Source organism: Marmota monax, unplaced genomic scaffold, assembly GCF_021218885.2.
Source record: "Marmota monax isolate L192 unplaced genomic scaffold, Marmota_monax_Labrador192_F-V1.1 WCK01_AAM20220418_F8-fsc00001, whole genome shotgun sequence".
Taxonomy (NCBI): Eukaryota; Metazoa; Chordata; class Mammalia; order Rodentia; family Sciuridae; genus Marmota; species Marmota monax.
Window position 1 is genome coordinate 46294409 of NW_026693777.1, and position 23870 is coordinate 46318278.

Here is a 23870-nt window from a genome sequence, read left to right on the forward strand (position 1 = left end):
AGACTTTATGCAATGATAACCACAATATTTTGGACAATTTTAAATTTAGTGTTTTTGTTTTATAGTCTAATATATCAATATGATATATTAATAAAGTTGTGCGTATATTTGTTAATTTAAATTTGTATTACCAAACTATGCAAAAATGACTGGAATGTTTTTGGTGTGTTTTGCCATATTTGAAAGATGTATTTGGATTGGTGATAGAGTACCTGCCTAGTGTGTGCCTGAGACCCTGGGTTCAATTCCCAATACCACAAAAATATAAAATTAAATAAATAAATAAAATGAAAAATTTGGTCTGTGTAGCAACACAAAATACGATTTAGGGAATACTTCAACTACATAGTCACACATTCTCCAAAAAAAAAAAAAAAAAAACAACAACTGAGAATCCAGTGGGAGTCCACATGTTTGCCAGTTAGGAGGGATATACCATATATATATATATTTAGTTGTTCAGGATTCAGAAAACAGTTCACTTCAGATATCAGCCCTATACTGAAAGTTACAAGGACAGTTACTCTAAATAGTAGGTAATGATTTTTGGTTGATGAAGCCACATCTCATAGGGCCTTTTCTGTGGAGCAGCCCGGATTCAACACTGCAAAATAGAAAAAGAGAAAGCTAAAAATGTTGATAGGCTTTAAAACATTGTAAACATTTCTGTGGTCAAGAAAGAAAAGAGACCAGGTAAATAGCTTTGACTTAGAATGAGCAAGGCACTGGGGCATGCCAATAATCCCAGTAACTCTGGAGGCTAAGGCAGGAGGATCACAAATTTCAGGCCAGCCTTGGCAACTTAGCAAGACCCTGTCTCAAAATAAAATAAAAAGGAGTATGGATGGATCCCAGTGGCAAGAGCACTCCTAAGTTCAATTGTCAGTATCCTGCCCACAACAAAAAGAAGAAAACAAACAAAAATGCAGTATGATCAAAAGGACTGAATAATTATTAATGTACAGATTCCAGGTCTGAAAATTCAGGTTTCCAGTAATTTGGCTCTTAGAAACTAGAATAAAATGGTGCCACTTAAAATGAGAGCCAAAGGAGCTGGGGTTGTGGCTCAGCAGTAGAGCACTCGCCTAGCACGGGTGAGGCCCTCGGTTCGATCCTCAGCACCACATATAAATAAATAGATAGATAGATAGATACATACATACATAAATGAATAAAATTGTGGCCAACTACAACTAAAAAATAAATTTAAGAAAATGAGAACCAGAGCTGGGTGCCATGATACACAACTGCAATCCCATTGACTCAGGAGATTGAGACAGGAGGATCACAAGTTTGAGCCCAGCCTTGGTAATTTAGTGAGACTCTGCCTCAAAATAAAAAGGACCGGGGGTGTAACTCAGTGGTAAAGATACTCTGGTTTCAATCACCAGTATTGCAAAAACAATTTCAAAAAATAAAATGAGAATCAGGCTGATCAAAGTTGAGATCTAACTATTGTCTCATCTTTCTTGGCAAAGCAAGCAGAAAATAAAACTGTTGGGGCTGGGGATGTGGCTCAAGCGGTAGCGCCCTCGCCCGGCATGCGTGCAGCCCGGGTTCGATCCTCAGCACCACATACAAACAAAGATGTTGTGTCCGCCAAAAACTAAAAAATAAATATTAAAAAATTCTCTAAAAAACAAACAAACAAACAAAAAAAACTGTTGATGACTACCATCAAAGACTATAGCCTTGGGCTGGGGTTGTAGTTCAGTGATAGAGCGCTTGCCTAGCTCGAGTGAGGTACTAGGTTCAATTCTCAGCACCAAATGTAAATAAAAATTAAAGGTCCATCAACAATTAAAAAAAATTTTTAAAAAAGGGAGCAAAAAGTCTGGTAGGTTGGGCTGGGGTTGTGGCTCAGTGGTAGAGTGCTCGCCTAGCATGCATGAGGCACTGGGTTCAATCTTCAGTACCACATAAAAATAAAATAAAGATATTGTATCCACCTAAAACCAATCAATCAATCAACCAACAAATAAATAAATAAATAAACAAACAAATAAATAAGACTTTAGCAACCTGAAATAGAAAGTTATAGACACAGCCTTATGACCATTAATTAAACAATACCATCACTGGTTCTGTATGCAATCTGTGCTGTCCTCAGTAGCACCATAGAATGGAAGCTTTAAAATGCGATTATGAAATTTAATACTAGACTGAGAAATTGGAGAAAGCAACTTAAAAATGATTAGTTGATACAAGCAATCAAAAAGGAGAAAAAGAAAAACTCATGAACACTCCCCCAACCCCACAATGAAAATTAGTAACCTAAGGTGGACTTGGTGGTGCGCACCTATAGTCCTATAGTTACAGCTACTCAGGAGGCTGAGGTGGGAGGATTTTTTAAGCCCATGAGTTTGAGACCAGGCTGAGCAATATAGCAAGACCTGAGCTCAAAACAACAACAACCAGAGAGAGAGTGAGAGAAAGGAGGAGGAGGAAGGGGGGGGGGGGAGAAGGGAGGTACTTTAACAAACATAAAAATCATTTTATGTAACAGTCTGCTAAAGACTTAAAAGTTTTTGTTTGTTTGTTTGGTTTGTGGTTCTGTTTTTTGTTTGGTACTGGGTATTGAACTCAGGGGTGCTTAACTACTGAGCCACATCCCCAGCCCCTTACATTTTTTGTTTTGGGATGGCGCCTCACTAAGTTGCTCAGTGGGCTTTGAACTTGTGATCCTCCTGCCTCAGTGTCCAGAGTTGCTGGGATTTCAGGTGTGTGCCATCACACCCAGCAAGACTTAAAGCATTTTTAAGGATGCTCAAAGAGATAAATGAGGGAATACCTAATTTAAGAAATTAAGAAACAAATCAAAACAGATGTATATCTAATGCAATTTACATTTAGAAAAATAATCATTGAACTAAAAACCTAGTGTATGAGATCATGGAAATAATTGGCCAAAAGAAATTATTTTGAAGTTTGTACTAAGATATTCATCAAGAATGTAGCACAGAGTGGCAAGAAATAGTTGGACATATAAATACAAATATTTTATATATCATGTGTATGACAGAAACGTTAAGAGAGACAAATTATGTACAATAGAAGTTTTGAGAGGAGAGTGGAGGGAAAAAGCAGGTAATTTATACTTGAAAGCAACTTGGGAGACAGACAAGAGGATTGCAAGTTCAAGGCCAGACTTAGCAACTTAGCAAGACCCTGTCTCAAAATTTAAAATATAAAAAAGAACTGGGAATATAACTCAGTGGTATAGCACCCCTGGTTTCAATCCCTAGTACAAAAGTGAACAACAGCAATAAATAAATACCAAAGAAAAAATCCAGGGGTGTGGAAAGAAAAAAAAAATGCATCCATATGTGGTTTATAACTAGATCTCAAATGCACATATAGAAAATGTGAACATAAAAAGAGTATAAAAGATAATACTTCTGAGCCTGGTGGCCTCTAATCCCAGCTCCTCAGGAAACTCAGGTAGGAAGATTGCAGATTCAAAGCCGGCATTGGCAATTTATAAGACCTTGTCTTAAAACAAAAAATAAAAAGGACTGGGTATGTGGCAGTAGAAGAATAACCCTTGGTTCATTCTCCAACACACACACACACACACACACACGTGCGTGCGAAGATATTCCTCACTTTGGGGTATACACTCAAAAATTGAGAGCAGGGACTTGAACTGATATTTGTACATCTATTTTTATATTTATTTATTTTTTTAAGAGAGAGAGAGAGAGAATTTTAATATTTATTTTTTAGTTTTCGGCAGACACAACATCCCTGTTTGTATGTGGTGCTGAGGATCGAACCCGGGCCGCAGCGGCATGCCAGGCGAGCGCGCTACCGCTTGAGCTTATAGCAGCATAAGTCACAATATCCAAAAAGTAGAAGCAACCTAAGTGCTGATTGATAAACAGATAAACAAAATATGGTGTATACCTTCAGCCTTAGAAAGGGAAGAAAATTCTGATAAATGCTACAATATTGATGAACCTTGAAGATATTCTGCTAAGTATGAAGGACAAATCTGTATGACTCCACTTATATGAAGTACCTGGAGCAGTCAAATTCAGAGAAACAGAGAGTAGAATGGTGGTTGCCAGGATCCAAAATGGGGAGACCTAATGGATACAGAGTTCCAGTTTTGGAAGATGAAATTTTTCTGGATATGGACAGTGGTGATGGTTATACAGTAATGTGAATGTCCTTAATGCCACTGAACTATGTACTTAAACATGATTGAGATAGATGAGCATGGTGGTACACTCATAATCTCAGTGACTCTGGAGCCGGAGGCAAGAGGATTGTAATTTGAGGCCAGCCTGGGAAATTCAGTGAGCCTTCAAGATTTAAAAAGAAAGAAAAAAAAAAAAAAAAAAAAAGAATTGGGTATGTAGCTTGTGGTAGAGCACTTCTACATTCAATCCCCAGTGTCATGAGTTAGGGATTCTTGGGTGGTACTAAGATAGAAAATTCCATATAATGTATTTTTTAACCACAAATTAAAATAAAAATATTCCTTTGTAGAAATTAAAAGAAAGCTGATGTACACTATTAAAAATGACAAATTAGGAGTTGATATTATAGTACTGAAAAGCTGCTACTTTTAGAAACTACAAAAAAAAAAAAAAAGAAAGCAATTCTAAATAACCTATGTGAGGATTTATGAGGGACATTTCAAATTTTCAGAACCAAATAATTCTGTAAGTACTACACATATCAAAACATGAGGGATACATCTGAATTAGTATTTATAGCTAAATTTATGATGTCAAAGTATTATGGTACCATGGAGCTGGAGAATATCATGCTAGGTGAAATAAGCCAATCCCAAAGAACCAAAGGCTGATTGTTTTCTCTGATATGTGGATGCTAATTCACAATAAGTAGTGGGGGGTGGAGTTAGGGAAGAATAGAGGTACTTTGGATTAGACAGAGGGGACTGAAAGGAGGGAAGAGGGTATGGGGTAGGTAGGATAGTAGAATGAATTGGACATTACTACCCTATGTGCATAAATGATTACATGATCAGTTTAACTCTATATCATATACAACCAAAAGAATGAGAAGTTATACTCCATATATGTATGATGTGTCAAAATGCATACTATTGTCATGTATAACTAATTAGAACAAATTTTAAAATATTTTTTTAAAAAAGTATTAAGGTGCCAGGTGCAGTGGCACACACTGGTAATCCCAGCAGCTGGGGAGTCTGAGGCAGGAAAATCTCAAATTTGAAGCCAACCTAAGCAACTTAGTGAGATCCTGTCTCTGAATTAAAAAAGGCTGTGGATGTGGCTAAGTGCCCCTGAGTTCAATCCCTGGTACCCCCCAAAAAAGGAAAGAAAAAAATATAAAGGAAAAATCCTAAAAAATTGAATTTTTTACCACAAATTAAAATAAAAATATTCCTTTGTAGAAATTAAAAGAAAGCTGATGTACACTATTAAAAATGACAAATTAGGAATCGATATTATAGTATTGAAAAGCTGCTATTTTTAGAAACTAAAGAAAAAGCAATTCTAAATAACCTATGTAGTAATAATGGTAGTAGTTGTAGTACTACTAAAGATGGTGCTAATAATAGCTAACATGGAGTGGTTACTATGTGCCACTGCCATATTGACATTGCTAAAGCATTTTGTACACGTAAACTCGTAACAAACACACGTTTAGAGACTTTTTTTTGTTGTTTTATACCTTTATTTTATGTATTTATTTTTATGTGGTGCTGAGGATTGAACCCAGTGCATCATATGTGCTAGGCAAGTGCTCTGCCTCTCAGTTACACTCCCAGCCCTAGATACTATCTTTATTCCCATTTTGTGGACTAGAAACAGACAAATAAATTGCAAAACACTACCAAGATTCTTAGTAAATAGCAGAGAGTATGGATTTGAACCTAGGGAATCTGACTTCAGGAGAAAAAAAATAACAAAAGAATTTTATGTGTGTGTGTATGTAGTACTGAGAATTGAACTTGGGCATTTTACCACTGTTCTATATCCTCAGCCCCCTTTTTTAAAATTTCAAAACAGGTCTCGCTAAGTTGCCCAGGCTGTCCTTGAACTTGCAGTCTTCCTACTTCAGCCTCCCAAGTTGGTGGGATTACAGGCATGTGTAAGCAAACCCAACTAGGAAATCTGTTTGGTTTGGCTTAGTTTGGTGCTGGGGATTGAACTCAGGGTTGCTTAACCATTGAGCCTCATACCCAGCCCTTTTTATTTTTATTATTTTTTTTAATTGGTTGTTCAAAACATTACAAAGCTCATGACATATCATCTTTCATACATTTGATTCAAGTGGGTTATGAACTCCCATTTTTACCCCAAATACAAATTGCAGAATCACATCGGTTACACATTCACATTTTTACAAAATGGCATATTAGTGACTGTTGTATTCTGCTACCTTTCCTATCCCCTACTATCCCCCCTCCCCTCCCATCTTCCCTCTCTACTTCATCTGCTGTTGTTCAATTCTCTCCCTTGTTTTTTTTTTCCCCCCTTTCCCCTCACAACCTCTTATATGTAATTTTGTGTAACACTGAAGGTCTCCTTCCATAGGGTCTTGCTAAGTTGCTTAGGGCCTCACTAAATTGCGAAGGCTGGCCTCAAACTTGAGATCCTCCGGCTTCAACTTCTAAGTGACTGGAGTTAAAAGCATGGCCTAGCTAACAAATTTTAAAGGAGTATAGAAAGAAGAAAAAAAATAAGACAAGAGCAGTCATAAATGAATGGAAAATAAAGAATAACTAGAAACAACAACAACAAATAAGATAGGGCTGAGAATTTAGCTTCATGGTAGAGCAGTCACCTCACCTGTGCACGGCTCTGGACTCCATCTCCAGCACCACTAAAAAACCAACCAACCAACCAAGGGAGATAAGCTCACCAGGCCCAGTAGCATATGCCTGTAATCTCAGTGACTCAAGGGACTGAGGCGGAAGATAGAAAGTTTGAGGCCACTCTGGGCAATTTAGACCTTGTTTCAATAAATAATTAAAAAGGGGGCTCGGGGTATAGCTCAGTGGATTGAGTGCTTGCCTAGCATATCTAAGATCCTGAATTCAGTTCCCAGAACTGAAAAATAATAGCAGTTACAATAATAATGCTTGAATAGTGAAAGTAAAATATTCACTTACGGAATATATATAAGATTAATGTAATGACATTCATATTCGATATATGCATGACTTCACTTCTTCAAATACTAGCAAGTTTCTTCCCATCTCAGGCCCCATCATCCTGTAGTGCTATTGAGACTGGCTCAGCAGGTGTAGGAGAGTGAGGCAAAGGAGAACAGTATTATTTGACCTTGAAGCAAAATACTCTGCTTCCCTTCCATTCTTCTTCCTTTCCCCTATAGAATCAGTTTTAAGGAACCCGGCATGGTGGTACACACCTGTAATCTTAGCAACTCTGGAGGCTGAGGCAGGAAGATCAGAAATTCAAGCCCAGTCTCTACAACTTAGCAAGATCCTGCCTCAAAAAATAAAAAGGGCTAGGGCTGTAGGTCAGTGGGTTAAGCACCCCTGAGTTAAATCCCCAGTACCAAAAAGAAAAAGGAAAGGAAAAAATAGCAAAAGGGAAGCTGCTGGATTATGTAAAGGAAGGGGAAAGAGCAGTTCAATTTCTTTGGCAATGGGGAGATAGAAAAGTTGTTTGGATGCTTTTAGCCACAGATTCTTCCTCCTATGCTTTTTTCATTTCCTTGACTTTTCTCTATAATTCAAGAGCCAGTCTAGTAATTACCCTACATTGTTGTTTTGTGAGGAAAACCTGCAGTAATATTTTTGTCACCATTTGCATACCCCACTCTTCCAGCTGTTATGATTAAGTTATGACATCTCCTCTTAGGGGCACCTGAAATAATCAAAACTCTTAAGTATTAAACTGAATAATGCAAGAGTCACTTTAATGTGTTAACTGCCAAATGAATGAATGAATGAAATGAAAATGTTCACTACCAATAGTTTAACACTAGAAAAAGTGGTTGCTTCCTTAGAAAACACATTGCTTTTTTTTCTTTCTTACTAAACTTATAACCAACTCACATGGATTCATTTTGCTTATAATAATGGTAATATATTTTAAATTACATGGAAAATATACTTTTTAATAGAGTAGTTGAGAAATTAAAACCCATAAACAAACCTTGAACTAATGAATTAAAGCCATAATTTATCTTGGTGTTTCATTTTATTTATAGTCCAGAATTAAAAATATACGCCTTAGTTTTCCTTTCTCTTATTCTAATATTTATTTATTTATTTTTGTGGTACTGAGGATTAAATTCACATTTTAAGGCAAGTGCTCTACCACGAGGTACATCTCCAGTCCTGTAGTTTCTCTTGATTACAACATTCTTTTGTGATTGAGGAATGTTATTGTTATTGTATTATCCTTTGATTTTGTTTTTTTCTTTTTATTAAAGTGTGTAGGTGGTTAGTTAGGTTGTTTTAGAGTATCATTCCATATGAAGTTCTATTGTATTACTTAAGACAAGCTGAAAAAAATGTATCAGCTTAATACTTTAGATTATGTAGAATATATGAATTTAGTTCACGTTATAAAAATTAAAAGTAGATATAAGAAAAAGTATTTCATACATGCCTCTGTGTTTATTATGTATTTAGTAAACTTCTTTGACTAGTTTGGCTCAAAAAGGGAATTTAAATATTGGAAACAGTCTCTATTGTTATCTCATGTGCATGTACAAATATGTAATGATGAACCCTATCATCATGTGTAATTATAATACACCAATAAAAATATAGAAGAAAATAGAAGTATAAAAAAAGGAAAATAATCTCCTAATGGATAGTTTTTCAAACTTAATATTGCTTTTCCTCACCCATTTCGGGATATAGAACTCAGGGGCCCTCTATCACTAAGCTGTATCTCAGCCTTTTTATTTTATATCTTGAGATAGGGTCTTGCTGAGTTGCTCAAAGACTTTGAATAACTTGTGGGCCTCTTGCTTCTTTCTTTTATGTTCTCAGATTTAAACTCTTGGGATGAAGCTATTTTGTGGCTAATAGACTCTAAGATAATCATTTTTAGCCAACCACCAGGACAAATATAATATTCAAATGTACAACTGAATTTTGCCACAATATAAGGAAATTTGGGTATCTAAACTAAAATATAATTATGCTTATTATTCTGCTTGGTGGGCACAGCTTTAATAATTTGGCCACTGAGGGATAGAACCAAATTAAAGGTCATGAAATAGATGAAATGCTTCAGAGATGAAGTTTTTTTTTTTTTTTAATAGTAGCTTCATTTTCTTTCTTTTTTTTTTTTTAAAGAGAGAGAGAGAGAGAGAATTTTTTAATATATTTATTTATTTTAGTTTTCGGCGGATACAACATCTTTGTTTGTATGTGGTGCTAAGGATCGAATCCGGGCCGCATGCATGCCAGGCGAGCGCGCTACCGCTTGAGCCACATCCCCAGCCCAGAGATGAAGTTTAATACTTAATTCCCCCCCAAAAAAATACATCACAGACATATTACAATCCTGTGATAAATTTGCCCTTGTTACTTCTTTTTACCCTTCTTAAATATAGTTATTCCCCAAGATTGCTCCTTTGACTTAGGATTTCCTAAGAGAAATTGTCTTTTCAGAGCTTAATATTTTGAAATTTCTGAGTCTTAAAACTATATAATCCTAGCCCTTATTTTGTATCTAGAGTCTGGATCCATATTTCCATGTGTCTTATAAAATATTTTTATTTTGATATCTTCCTATAATCCCAGCTCAGTATATCAAAAGTAACATTTACTTTCCATACATTCCCAGTTATTCCATTTGGGGGCATAGGTACCATTATTTTTAGTTTCCATCCTAGGTTTGTAGAATCATCCTTTGTCTTTTTCTAATATATTATGCTATATAATCAGTTTGCCATTTTCAAAATGGCAAAAATTCAAAATTATTCAAAATTATTTGATTTACTTGGTTCTAACATTTCTTCTACCTTTATAGTCTGATGTTCTCACAGCTTCTCACTTGAATGAATTCTGGAGATGCTATTAGATATAAGGCAGATTAGATTCCTGTTCTCAGGATGCTTAAAAGAAATGATAGCTGTTACTCCTCCATAAAGTTCAGATTCATTCCATCATAGGTAAACCAACTGTATCAACTCTCTCTATAGTTATATGACACTTTCTAGTTCATTGTGCTCTAGCACATATGGCATCACTAATTATTTATGTGTCTGTTTCCCTTACCACATACACTGAGTTATTGGTAATGAAAATGGTTACTTCACTTTTGTATCACAGTGCCCAGTATAGTACCTTTCACATACATGATTGAATATTAATTGAGTGGATGGAGGAAAGAGCATTATAGATACTTTGTCATTTGCTTCAAATAGTGAAATGGATATAGGCCTTTTAAAATCTCTTAGTTTGAAGATCTTCCATAATTATCCCTAATTTGCTTGCCCAAATTTTCTCTTTCTTATAGTCAAATAAATATTTTCACTATCTCCTAAATACTCCATCTTCATTTTTACCTGTTTGAATCCTGCTGCTGCTGCTGCTGCTTTACCCGCCTGCCTACCAATGGGAGTCTCACTAGGTTGCCCTACTCAACCGCCTGCACCCCAGTGATCTTCCCACCTAAGTCTCCCAAGTAGCTTGCCACCACACCTGGCTAGACGCTTCCTTTCTTTTCTTTATCATAGTCTAATAAATTTGCCTTTGGGGGTGGGTGGGGGGGCAGTGTTTGTTTATTTGTTTTGGTGCTGGGAATTGCATCCAAGGCTTTGTGGTACTACCACTGACACCCCAGCCCATATTTATCTTCTCTTTGAAACCTGCCCTTTAACTCTTAGACCACACTGATATATATTGCCTAGCAACTGTATAATATAGCACTCTGTGGCAATGATCTGTATTTTATGCACTTTTTAATCTATATTGTTTGTCAGATCTCTTCCACTTGACTAACAACTGTGTAACTGGCTGTTTTCCCCTCTCATCTATTTTAGAAACTTCTTTATTTATTTATCTAATATTGGTATTAGGAGCTAGCTCTTTCTCCAAACATGACGATTCTATACAGGAAACAGCACAGATTACTGTTTAAAAAGGGGCAGTTGTATGGTTATCTCTTCTTATTATTGATTTTTAAAAATTATCTCCGAGTTTCATCCTAATTATAGTATTATATTAAAATTTTATGACCTAATTCAGGTTACTCATATAATCAGCCAAACTCAAAAAACAAATTTTAGCCTGGCATGGTGGCACTTGTCTGTAATTCTAGCAGCTCAGGAGGCTGAGGCAGGAGGGTCACGAGTTCAAAGCCACCCTGAGAAACTTAGTGAGGCCTTAAGCAACTTAGTGAGACACTGTCTCAAAATAAAAAACAAAAAGGACTGGTGATGTGGCTCAGTGGTTAAGTGCTCCTAGGTTTGGTCCCCAGTACCAAATAAAACAGCAATTTTAAGTTGTTCTGTTGGAAAATTATAATAAACACAGATGGGCCATTTCTGTAATTAAATTTTCCATGTCTGACAATATTTAAATTAAGTGTATTTTTCAGTAACTTCTCTTAGACTATTAGACTATTTTTTTGTTTTCTATGTTTCATAACTGATAAAAATCAAAATGTTTTGAGAAAATAGCATACTTTGAAAAAGTGCTCACTTAGACTATTTTTTTTTAGTTTTTTATGTTTCATAACTGATAAAAATCAAAATGTTTTGAGAAAATAGCATACTTTGAAAAAGTGCTCACTAGTAACTACCATATTTAAGTGTTCGTAATTTTTTTTATTCATACTGGGGATCGAACCCAGGGGTCCTCTACCACTGCGATGCATCTTCAGCCCTTGTTATTTTTAATTTGAGACAGGTTTTGCTAAGCTGTCAGTGCTGGTCTTGAATTTGCTCTCCTCCTGAGTAGCTGGGATTAAGAGGCATGTGCTACCATGCTAGCCAAGTGTTCTTCGTATGTTTAAAACAGTAGTTTTACCCTGTGTAAAGATGGTTTAACTTCTTTATCTATTCATTTTTTTTTTTTTTTTTGGTGGTGCTGGGGATTTAACCCAGGGCTTTGTGCATGTGAGGCAAGCACTCTACAACTGAGTTATATCCCCAGCCCGGCTACATTTATTTTTATCATTAAGGAAAGAGATGATTTGAAAAGCTACTCAAAGTATTAATTTATTTATTTGATACTAGGGATTGACCCAGGGGTACTTAACCACGGGGCTCCAGCCCCACCTCCCCTTTTTTTAAAATGTAAATGTTTTATTTTGAGACAAGTTCTCTCTGAGTTGTTTAGGGCCTCACTAGCTTGCTGAGTGTGGCTTTGAACTTGTGATCCTCTTGACTGGGGTTATAGGTGTGCACTACCACACCCAGCTCAAAGTGTTTCTTTTATATTAATGTAGTTAGGAAATAGTGTTCTTCTAATAAATAGCTTGTCTATTCTTCTCTTGTTACTGTTTCTTCTTTTTAACTCTTGTACATCCATTTCTTTTCTGTAATTCTTTTTTCTTTTGGCCCTCTGGTGATGTATCCAGGGCCTTGTACATGCCAAACAAATACTGTACTGCTACATTCTCAACCCTTTTTAAATTTTATTTTGAAATAGGGTCTTACTAAATCACCTCAGGTGTCCCTGAATTTGTGATCTTCCTGACTCAGCTTCCCAAATAGCTGTGATATCAGGCATGTGCCCCTGCACCCACTTATAACTTTATTTGTTCAATTTTTTCCATTTATTTATTTACTTATTGTACATGCCTTTATTTTATTCTAGAATAGATATAACATGAATTCACATTTTCTAATGGACCCAGTTACTTCAGTCTTTCTTATCCCCCACACATATCCCCTCACGCCTATGAAATTTGTTCTTTAACTATTTTCCTGATTGGCTCTTTACCCTGCAAGTAGAAAGATTTTGGCTTCATGATGTGGTAAGCCATTTGTTGAACTGTGGTTCTTTCCAAACAAAGGAAGTTAGGTTGTTAACTTTTTTCTTGAGTGTCTCATTGCAATATAAATTTTTGAAATACATTAGACTTATTAGAGAAAATTGTTAAAATTTTAAGCCTTAAATTCCTATATCTTTATTGTATATTTTAGAGATTAGAATAACATCTACTTTTATGCTAGTTAAATGTAATGTCAGAGTAGAGTTTTACTTGCATTTGTAAGTCAGATCTTAGTGTGCTTAATATTTTTATTTAATTTTATTCCTTTAAATTTTATTTATGTAGTTTTTTGTTTTTGGCTTTTTGGGGAGGGGTGGTACTGAAGATTGAACCCAGAAGTGCTCCACCATTGAGCTACATTACCAGCTCTTTTTATTTTTTGAGACAGAGTCTGGCTAAGTTACTGAAGCTGGCCCCAAACTTGCTATCCTCTTGCCTCAGCCTCCCAAGTTGCTGGGGATTTACAGGCATGTGCCACCAGGCGTGGCTGATATTTTTATTTTTAATGTCTAGTGTTGAACAGCTTCCTATGGTAGGTGTTATTTTATTGCTCTTCTTGATTTCTGATTATCATAAATATATACAATATAATGACCTCATGTAGGTCAACTTTCCTAAACTTTCATTGACTTTTTTTTTTTAATTACTTTAGGGAAAGTGAAAGAGATAAGCCAGAATGACTTGGGATGCTTTTTCAAAGCATGTACCACTAGGAATTCTGATTCTCATTCTTTGCCATCCTTCTTTGGAAGTCCATGATTATAATGAATCAACATTACTAAAGGAATTTATGCTTGTTCTCAAATATGTTAGTTTGTATACAAAAAGAGCTTAGCCTGTAAGTTTTCAAAATTATTCATGGAAAATTATATTTCATAAAACAATAAATGACTGCAGATTTCAAATATGTATTGCATCTAGTAATAAAATTATTTAATTCTCCTAAAGTGTTAAATTAAACAAATATTTATATTAGGGAAATAATTGGTCATTAGCAAAATAGTCCTGAAAATGTTGCTCTTTTCTTTAAGACAATATTCAAACCTTAAGTAGCAAGTATTAAACCCCAAAAAAGAACTTCTTAAGTAAAAGTTATTTTCAGAGTCTTAACTCTTATTTACTTTTGTCTTGGATGATCAAATGTATTCTTTTTATAGCCACTACCCTGAAAGTTGCAAGGTTTCACTTGTCTGCTTTCTGGTCTGCCTTCAGTATAGGTCCCTTCTTTTCTTCTCTCTGTACTCTTGAATTAATCCTCTACCTACTTCACAGGCCGATTCTTTGATGAAAATGAATCCCCTGTTGATCCGCAGCATGGCTCTAAACTGGCGGATTATAATGGGGATGATGGTAACGTAGGTGAGTATGAGGCAGACAAGCAGGCTGAACTGGCTTACAATGAGGAAGAAGATGGTGATGGTGGAGAGGAAGACGTCCAAGGTGAGCGTGGGCCTGGCCTCCATGCTGTGACCGTGAAACCCACCTCTAAGTTTTTTGGTTGAATTTGTGTAAATTTTCCTCATTTATTAGCATCAGTAAAGTCTTAATATTAATTCAAAGAGGTTCTGGGCAGATTTTCAGTTTTACTTTTAAAAGTATCTTATGATAGTAGAAGTTGTAGATCTATCAATAATTTTTTAAGTTTTAGTTATTCTATGTATTATTGAGGCAGTTGCAATTTGAAACGTATAATTCTCAGAAATTTTAGAATTAAATTGTTAAAATGACTAGACTTTACATAAGGCAAATGCTTCCTGAAAAAAATTATTCTTTTCCAGTTTCTTATCTGAAAACATTTCATTTTTCTAGGCAAGTATTGCCCAGGCAGCCTTTTTGTTATAAGGAAACTACAAAGGGAACAGTTTCCTCCATATTGAAATAAAAATTATTTCACCACTGATATAACATAGGAAAATTATTTTTTTAAGTTTTTTTCTAACAGGCTTTGTGAAGAAGCTTTATCTTATGTTTAATACACAGATTCAACACATTTTTTTGTTAACTATGTTACTTCTGAGCTTTTAACTTAGTAAAATTCAGACTCTACCTGTGTGCATGCAGCCCTACCCATGCATGCATATCAGAGTGCATTGTTTTTTAGGCTTATTTTCTGCCTGCTTATTGTTTAGTACAATTTGTGGAGTTTTAAAATCTTCTATAAAAGTTGATTATGACCCTTAGGATGTGATGTATAAGATTGCCATTATGTGATGCATGAAATATTTTTCACTATAACCTATTTTGATTTCTTCCTTAACTCTTTTTATAGTAATTACATTTTTACTGAGGTTCATGACAGGAATTGTTTTTAAAAACTCAGAATAAGGTTGTGGCTCAGCAATAGAGCACTCGCCTTGTACGTGTGAGGTGCTGGGTTCGATCCTCAGCACCACATAAAAATAAATAAATAAAATAAAGGTATTGTGTCCAACTACAACTAAGAAAAAAAATTTAAAAAAAATATAGAATATAGTTGTCATAGAATACTATATATAATATAAAAAGAAAAACTAGAGTTTCTGACTTCCGTGTAGGCATTCTGGTAGTACATTCTAGTTTTGGAAAAACATGATTATTAGAAGTAGAAGAAAGATTAGTGTTAGGAGTTACTTAAAGTTATATTAATGAGAATTTTCTCAAACTTTTTTTGGTTATATAAAATAAATTTTACTCAGTTTTTTAATAATTTCATCCCTTTTTATAAATTTTACCTTCTTTTCTCATTACTTTTGTGGTTTGTTTGGACTACACTTATTTGCAATTATATATAACACTTTAAGGCTTTTTCATTGCATGCATATCATCACTAATTAGATTGTAAGCTCTTGGAGAGCAGGAATTTTCATTTATTTTTCCTTCTGTTTTGCTTGTGTCCTTTTCTGCCCTCATACCCATTTTCTTGCAGGGCCCTCAATAAATGTCATTAACTGATAAAAATTTATTTTCTTATTGAGCTTTTTTATTCTTATAACTGTGACTAGGGTAATAACCCTTTAACTTCTGATCTTATGAGTTTGCTTGGTTTGCACTTTAAATATTCTCTTTGTTTTGGTTTTGTTCTTTTAAGGGTTTTTCTATCATCTCATTGGATATTTTTGAGGTTTTTATTAGAGCCATTAATTTCAATCATGATTGATAATCATTTCATATAGGTGTGTGTGTAATTGGTTTTTGCTATTTTAAAGTTGATGAGTTTTATCACAAGGTTTCAGTTTAATTTTTTTATGGGTTTTCACCACAGTAGGTAAATTTATTTTCATTGCCTTCTTTTTCCCTTTTTTTACCCTTCTCCCTTCCCACTCCTATTTCTCATTGTCGATTCAGGTACTCAGTACTTTTATTGCTGCCCTTCTATTCTTTTCACAAGAAAATGAATTCATTGAATTCTAAGCAATATAAAGAAATAGTAGGCTAAATAGTAGGCTATAAGCCAGGGGCGGTGGTGCACGCCTTTAACCCAAGCGGTTTAGGAGGCTAAGGCAGGAGGATCACAAATTCCAAACCAGCTTCAGCAACTTAGCAAGGCCCTAGGCAACTCAGCTAAATAAAATACAAAAAAAGAGCTGGGACATGGCTCAGTGGTTAAGTGCCCCTGGATTCAATCCCTCGTACCAAAAAAAAAAGAAAGAAAGAAAAAGTAGCTTATTTATATCTTTGATGAAATAGGTCAGAGGTTGTTAAATTTTTGAATTTCTTTATTTGCAAGTGAATCTTTTTTTTTTTTAGTATTTTTATTAGTTGTTGATGGATCTTTATTTTATTTATTTATTTGCGGTGCTGAGAATCGAACCCATTATGTCACACATGCCAGGCAAGTGTGCTACAGCCCCAGTCCTTGCAAGTGAAATCTTAACTTAAGCTGAGGGCTGTCATTTAATATTTTTGTTTCATTGTAGAATTCTAGGTAGTGGCAGGAAGATAGGGCAGCTACATAAAAGGACTTCCTTATCACAGAGAACAGAAAAATGCAAGAACATCAACTCAGCCAAATAAAGAAGATAAATTCTGGTAAACTGACTGAAAAGGATTACTTAAGAGACCTAAAGCCAGTGCACTGGTGCACGCCTGTAATCCCAGCAGTTTGAGTTCAAAGCCAGCCTCAGCAACTTAGTAAGGCCCTAAGCAACTCAATGAGACCCTGTCTCTATATAAAATATAAATTAGGACTGGGGACTTGCCTCAGTGGTTGAGTGCCTCTGGATTTAATCCCTGGTACAAAAAAAAAAAAAAAAAGAACTTAAAATAATTTAAAATATATTTTCAGAGATTCTTCAAGACTTTTATTCTTTAGGTGTAGTATTAACTGTTCAAAAAGTAGGGAGGGGAATTATGGCTGTTCCCTAATTTATTAAGTTGGGTTTCAAATGTTTATTATTAAGAATATATAGAATTTAAAAGCATTTCTTTATTATGGCAATGTAGGTATGATGATTGAATTCCCAGTACAGTTTATCCTGTTCTACTAAAAAGATAATTAGAGGGCTGGGGCTGTAGCTCAGTGGCAGAGCTACAATGTGCAAGAGCCTTGCACATGTGAGGCACTGGGTTCGATCTTCAGCACCACCTAAAAACAAATAAAATAAAGGCATACTGTCTATCTACAAATGCAAAAAAAAAAAAAAAAATTAATTAGAGGTCCAAAGCAGTTTAGGAACTAGATCATGTTTGTTAAATACCTGAGTCAAGAGCAGATTTAAGTTTTTCTATTCCTAGACCTTTGTTCTACCTCATTTCCCCTATACTTTTATTCATTTAAAAAGCCAGAAATGTAACATTTTTTTCCTTCAGTGACTTTTCTGTTAAGTTTCTAGGAATTTTCCAGTGCTCCAATGTGATTAAGTCTTCACTTAATTACTATGTCTTGAAAGATGTATTTATAGCCATAGGTGAGGTCTCATAACATGGATTCTAAAGAGAACTTTCTGGAAATGTGCCAGTGCTTATTTTCCATTTTTTTTTTTTAAAGTACAGAGAGTTCTTTGACAAGAAATTGATTAGCATGTTTACAAACTACAAATGTGAATATAAATATAATTTTAGCCATTGTACATGTTAAACAGATTTGGGGTTATCATGCCTAGGGGATTATACTGTTAATGATGTGTGATGAGTTTAAGAATGTGGTGCAAAATTTTTTTGCTGTTTTAGAATAAAACAAACCTATCAAGGCTGGGCTCAGTGGTGCAGGCCTATAAATCCCTGTGATTCAGGAGGCTGAGGCAAAAGGATTCCAAGTTTGATGTCAGCCTGGATGAATTTGCAAGACCCTGTCTCAAAATAAAAAGGACAGGGGATATAGCTAATTGGTAGTGCAAGTCCTGGAGTTCAATTCCCCCAAATAATAAACAAACCCAAAAAACTGTCATATCTAATATAAGGATGTCATAAAAAGCCATGTTCTCAAAGCCTCTCAGGTTCTGATTAAAATACTTTTCATTCTAATTCAAATGCTAACATGTTAATTTTTTTTTTTTTGAGCAGTCTTATTTCAGAATCTGTAGTCTACAGCAAAAACTAGAAAAGTGGAGCCCAGTGGCACACATCTGTAATCCCCAAAACTCAGGAGACACGATGATAAATAAGTTGGGGGCCAGCACCAGCAATTTAGTGAGACCCTGCCTCTAACTAAAAAATAAAAAGGAATGGGAATGTAGCTCAGTGGTTAAGTGCCCCTGGGTTCAATGCCCAGTACAAACAGCAACAAAATTAGAAAAGAAGCACATTGTTTTTGTCAGTTAAACTAACAACAATGCAGTAACAGCTGATAGCCAAGAAGGAAGCAGGAAAACCTGTCAATACCCAAGTAAATCAAACTTCAAAGCACCTATTGGACTAAATTCAATAGCTACTCAAAGTGGCTTTGAGGATATAATATAATGATTTTTTTTTTCTTTTTGGTAAAGAAAAGATTAAAATTTGGTTAATATACTCCATGTAGGAAGTCAAGGATAAGCTATTCCCCAAAGAAGTAGAGAAATTCACCTGAATGTTAAATATTGGGATCAGAAGTGACTTATTTTTCTCTTTTATTTTCTAATTTTTACATTTCCAGCATGGATTACTTTTATAATTAGAAAAGATTTTATACCAGGCATGGTGGCTCACATCTATAATCCCAGCAGCTTGGGAGGGTGAGGCAGGAGGATCATGAGTTCAAAGCCAGCCTCAGCAAAAGTTAAGTGCTAAACATCTCAGTGAGACCCTGCCTCTAAATAAAATACAAAATAGGGCTGGTGATGTGGCTCAGTGGTTGAGTGCCCAAGTTCAATTTTTGTTTTTTTCAATTTTGAGATTTTGTTTTTAAAGTCAGTAAAATATACACAGAAGTGTTTCTACCAGAGCTTTAGTTTAAATCTTCACCTGTATATTATAGAAATAATATATATATAAAAAAGGATTGACTCCTAAATATTGAGGTTTCCTAAAGTTTTGCTAGCTGTATCTGTCTGGCTCTACATTTGTCTTCAAAGTACTTTAGAAATAATCTAATCTAAAGAATGAAGTCTGCAAGGGGGACAAATGAATGTCAGTAGAGGGGGCAGAGAGAGAAGAGGGGAGGGGAGGGGAGGGGAGGGGAGGGGGGATAGTAGAGGATAGGAAAGGCAGCAGAACACAACAGACACTAGTATGGCAATATGTAAATCAATGGATGTGTAACTGATGTAATTCTGCAATCTGTATATGGGGTAAAAATGGGAGCTCATAACCCACTTGAATCAAAGTGTGAAATATGATATATCAAGAACTATGTAATGTTTTGAACAGCCAACAATAAAAAATTAAAAAAAAAAAAAGAATGAAGTCTGTTTTGGAAGATTATTTCACTTTTTACTCTTTAGCTAAGCCACTAGGAAATAGAATACTGTATACATTAGGTGAGAAATAACAAGAGAAAATGACATTAAGGCTGAAAAAAAAATTGAAACAGTTCTAAGTTGGGTTTCTATTATGATTTTAAGATATTATTCTTAATACATAATTATTTTACTTACAGATGATGAAGAGAGAGAGCTTCAGATGGATCCTGCAGACTATGGAAAGCAACGTTTCAATGATGTTCTTTAACTCCTAAAAGAAAACATCAGAAAACCTAAAGTGCTGTAAAATGGAATCATTTCTACTTTGTCATTGTTGACTTCTGTTGTAAAGATCAGTTGTATCAGTTGTAAAGATACATTGAGATAGATGTAAGGAAAAACTTTAATGAAGGAATGTACCCATGTACATATGTGAACTTTTTCATATTATATTATCAAAGAAGACTTTTGGTTATGATACAGTTGAGCCAAAAACAGATAATCTTTGCATTTAAAGCAAACTAATGTATATTTCACATTTTTTGAGCCTAATTTTTTTTCCACAAATAGACAAATGGGAGAAAATGGTTATGTAGATGTTTTATGATGCACATAGCATAACCACAGTGAGAACAATTATTCAGCTGAGAATTTTTTATACACTAATATCTTCTTGTTAGCCCAACAGGTGTTCTGTTCTATCTGCCCCTCATTTCATGCTTTTCAGGAGTTATGCCTAGAATAGTTATGTAAAATAGGGGAAATTGGATGCCAAACACTAGTTAACGTGTACAAAACTGCCTCTCTACTCAAGTGCTGATGTGTTTTGGCATATTAACTTTCAGCTGAGGCCTGATGGAATTTGAGATAAACTTCAAAGACATAACAGTATATATGAGTTATTGTTTATGTTAGTTCTTGAAATTATGGAATGCATGATGGACGATATATTTTCAATTTTTTTCTTTCTCAAGTAATACCAGTACTATTTAAGTATAGTCAGCACTGGCTAAAAGAAAAATTTTTTTTCAGAGTTCAGGTCAGTGAAGATAAATTAAATGCCAGATCCTGAAAGGAGCTAAATCTACTTTGAAATGAATCTACAATTGATATTTCAAAGCTTTTCTGGTAGTTTTAATGATCTTATTTAACTAGACTTTTTCAGAACTACTAAATAAGAAATTTTAACAGGTTTTTATTAATGCACACATAAATAGATATACAGTGAGGTCTACAGCTGTTTTATTAAAATAGCTTAAAAGTTAAAATAAAAATGAATCTTTGTAATTACTTAATGTTAGTTAAGAACCCATCAACCTCATATTTGCTAGACTTACACAAAATTGTTTTAAATGCATTTTTTGACACTATTTAGTCAAATGTGTAAGCTAGCTAACCCTTATTTTCTTATTCAAAGCACTTTTAAATAGTACCTCTCCCCACAAAAAACTAAAGGTTTGGATCATACCAGGATGTTTAAGGTTGTTTAACCCTGTTTTTCAAAAGGGCTACCATTAATTGCATATAAACATGAAATATCAGGCAGGGGATATAGCTTAGTGATAGAGTGCTTGTCTAGTATGTATAAAGTTCTGAGTTTCTCCCCAGCACCACAAAATAAACAAACCCAAAACATGAAATACCTGCACCCCCACATTAAGTTTCCTGTCATAATTCAAACTTATAGATTATTCACTTGTTGAGGTGCAAAAATTCTTAGCTTTCAACTGGAAATTATTTAATGACTAGGAAAAGATGCAGTAATTTACTAAAATAGTTTTTTCCACCATATCAAACTAAATAGTGTTCATGTTTTTGTTAACAGTAGGGTCAGGACTACAGGTATGATGGTTCACATAATTTTTAAAAGGGAGTTAGTTAAAAGGAAGTGATATATATCCTTTGGTGTACATCCTTTTAAATGACTTTAAATAGTGAAAAACACCTGTTCAGAATAAATTTGGGCATTAATCGGAGAGGTGAATAAAAATATTCCTAGAAATATTTCATATTTAATATTATAAAATCTTTACAAATGAAATTACCTTAGTTCCTTTTTCATAAAAATGATCATTTGGTTATATGATAGCTATTACTTACATAGCAAAAGTTCTTCAATTGGCAGTCTAGACATTTTATAAACCAAGAAATTTTGGACCAATTGATAATATTTCTGACCGTATTAACATTTTAGTGCTATAAAATACTATGTAGATGTCTTAAAATTCTGACATTCTACAGTCTATATTACTATGCTGTTTTTGTTTTACTTCTGCCTTAAAATTTAGTTTTTTTAAATGTATTTTTGCCCTGAATTGTTAATTTGATCAAAGTTCTGCTTCTAAAATCATCACTTACTGGGTTCTAATAAATGAAAAATTAAACTTGTTTCACTGTTTTGCTGTATCTAATACCTTACATTCTTGACAATCTCGTGATATAGTCACATTTTTAACACTGAGATTTTGAGTAAATTAGTGCTTATTTAAGTTAAGCTAAAGCAGAAATGTTTACAGGAAAGCTGTTTGTTATAAGGCGAGTTTATCCACAAACACTGAATATCTTTTGTGTGCCTTGTTCTAGTAAGATGAATTGATAAGATAGATAAAGTTTATTCTGGAACTTAAATTCAGGTGGGGACAGTCAAACAACACAAGTAAACAAATGAACCAGATGACTTTAAATAGTGAAAAACACCTGTTAAAAATAATTTTTTTGAGGTTAGAGTTCCAAATAATCATGTTTTCATTCAATGGAAACATTTTAGTTGTGTAATTAGAAGGTAATGACCAAGGGGAAGAGAAAAGATGCTGGAAAGATAGAGGGGGCAAGACAGGGAGAGCTTGTAAGTTCAGGTCACTGGTACTGACCCAGAAAGTGAAAGTACAAAGTATAAAATATGCATGGTGGGGCTGGGGATATAGTTGAGGTAGAGCACTTTTCTTGCATGCACAAGGCATTTGTTTCGATTCCCATTACCCCCAACTCAAATAAAAAAGCAGGGGATGCTGATTGCAAGGAAAATATAATATGTCTTCAAAAGCATTTTTAAAACGTCGATAGTTTTAAAAAAGTATTAAGATTGTGTGTCTTTAATCTTATTTGTATAATCATGTAACAACAAACTTTGCTCAAGTTTGAAATCAGAGAATTTGTTTATAAAAGAAATTGTGAGGACTGGGCACAGTAAGTAGCACATGGCTATAGTCTCAGTGACTTTTAGGAGGCTGAAGCAGGAGGATGGAAAGTTTGAAGACAGCCTCAGCAACTTAGTGAGACCCTGTCTCAAAAAATAAAAATGACTGGGGGTGCAATCTAAAGGAAAAGCACCACTGGGTTAAATTCCCAAGACAAAACAACAACAACAAAAAAAAAACAAAACAGTTGTGTGGAAGTCATTTCCCATAATGGCTGACCCTGAAAACATCGATAAGATAAACAGTGTGATATATCCAAAGTCTAGCTTATTATTTATATCACACGTGAACCATCAATATTCAGTTCCAGTTGGGCCACATCAAGCCTAATCCAGTTCCATTTTAGATTCTCTTCTCTATTGGTTTCAAATGTAAATTCAGCTAACTAACAAAAGATAATTGGTGTAATGGTCCATGTAAGAAAACTATTATCAAGAGTAGAAGAACCCTGGACTTGAAGACAACTCAAACAGGGAACATGAATGCTACCAAGATTTTGTTTCACCAATTTCCATTTCTGCTTCTCTTTATAACATTCTTATTACCTCCATTTTCTCAGACCAGTTCCCTCTTCAAAGCTCTATGACACCTAGAAGATCCTATTTTTCTTAGTTTTGCTATTTGATGGGCTACTCCTCTTCCCTTAGTTTCACTTAAAAAAAAAAAAATCCAAGAGAAGAGGGCTGAGGTCATAGCTCAGTGGTATAGCACTTGCCTAGCATGTGTAAGGCACTTGATTTGATTCTATGCACCATATATAAATAAATAAAGGTTCACTCACGACTAAAAAAATATTTTTAAAAAATCGGAGGGAAGAGTGACCTATGCTTCTCACCATAATGTAGTAGGCTGACTAGCCCTCTTGGATTGGTAAAGATTATAGGACTAGACAAGATATATTAGGCAACTGTTTTCAGGCAACACAGGTTTACAATCTATGA

At 34.7% G+C, this 23870-nt stretch overlaps 1 protein-coding gene across 2 annotated transcripts in view; it reads left to right on the top strand.

Annotated features, from left to right (window-relative positions):
* Positions 1-22120, top strand: part of Golm2 (golgi membrane protein 2) — a 122605-nt gene extending 100485 nt beyond the window's left edge. Inside the window, exons 9-10 of one of the 2 annotated variants that reach the window (XM_046461805.2) lie at positions 14208-14375; positions 19930-22120. In XM_046461805.2, coding sequence (XP_046317761.1) covers positions 14208-14375; positions 19930-20000 — 239 coding nt within the window. In that variant the 3' untranslated portion in view covers positions 20001-22120. The remainder of the gene's footprint in view (positions 1-14207; positions 14376-19929) is intronic. The other variant, XM_046461806.2, reaches the window with a different exon arrangement.
* Positions 22121-23870: the final 1750 nt, after the last annotated feature.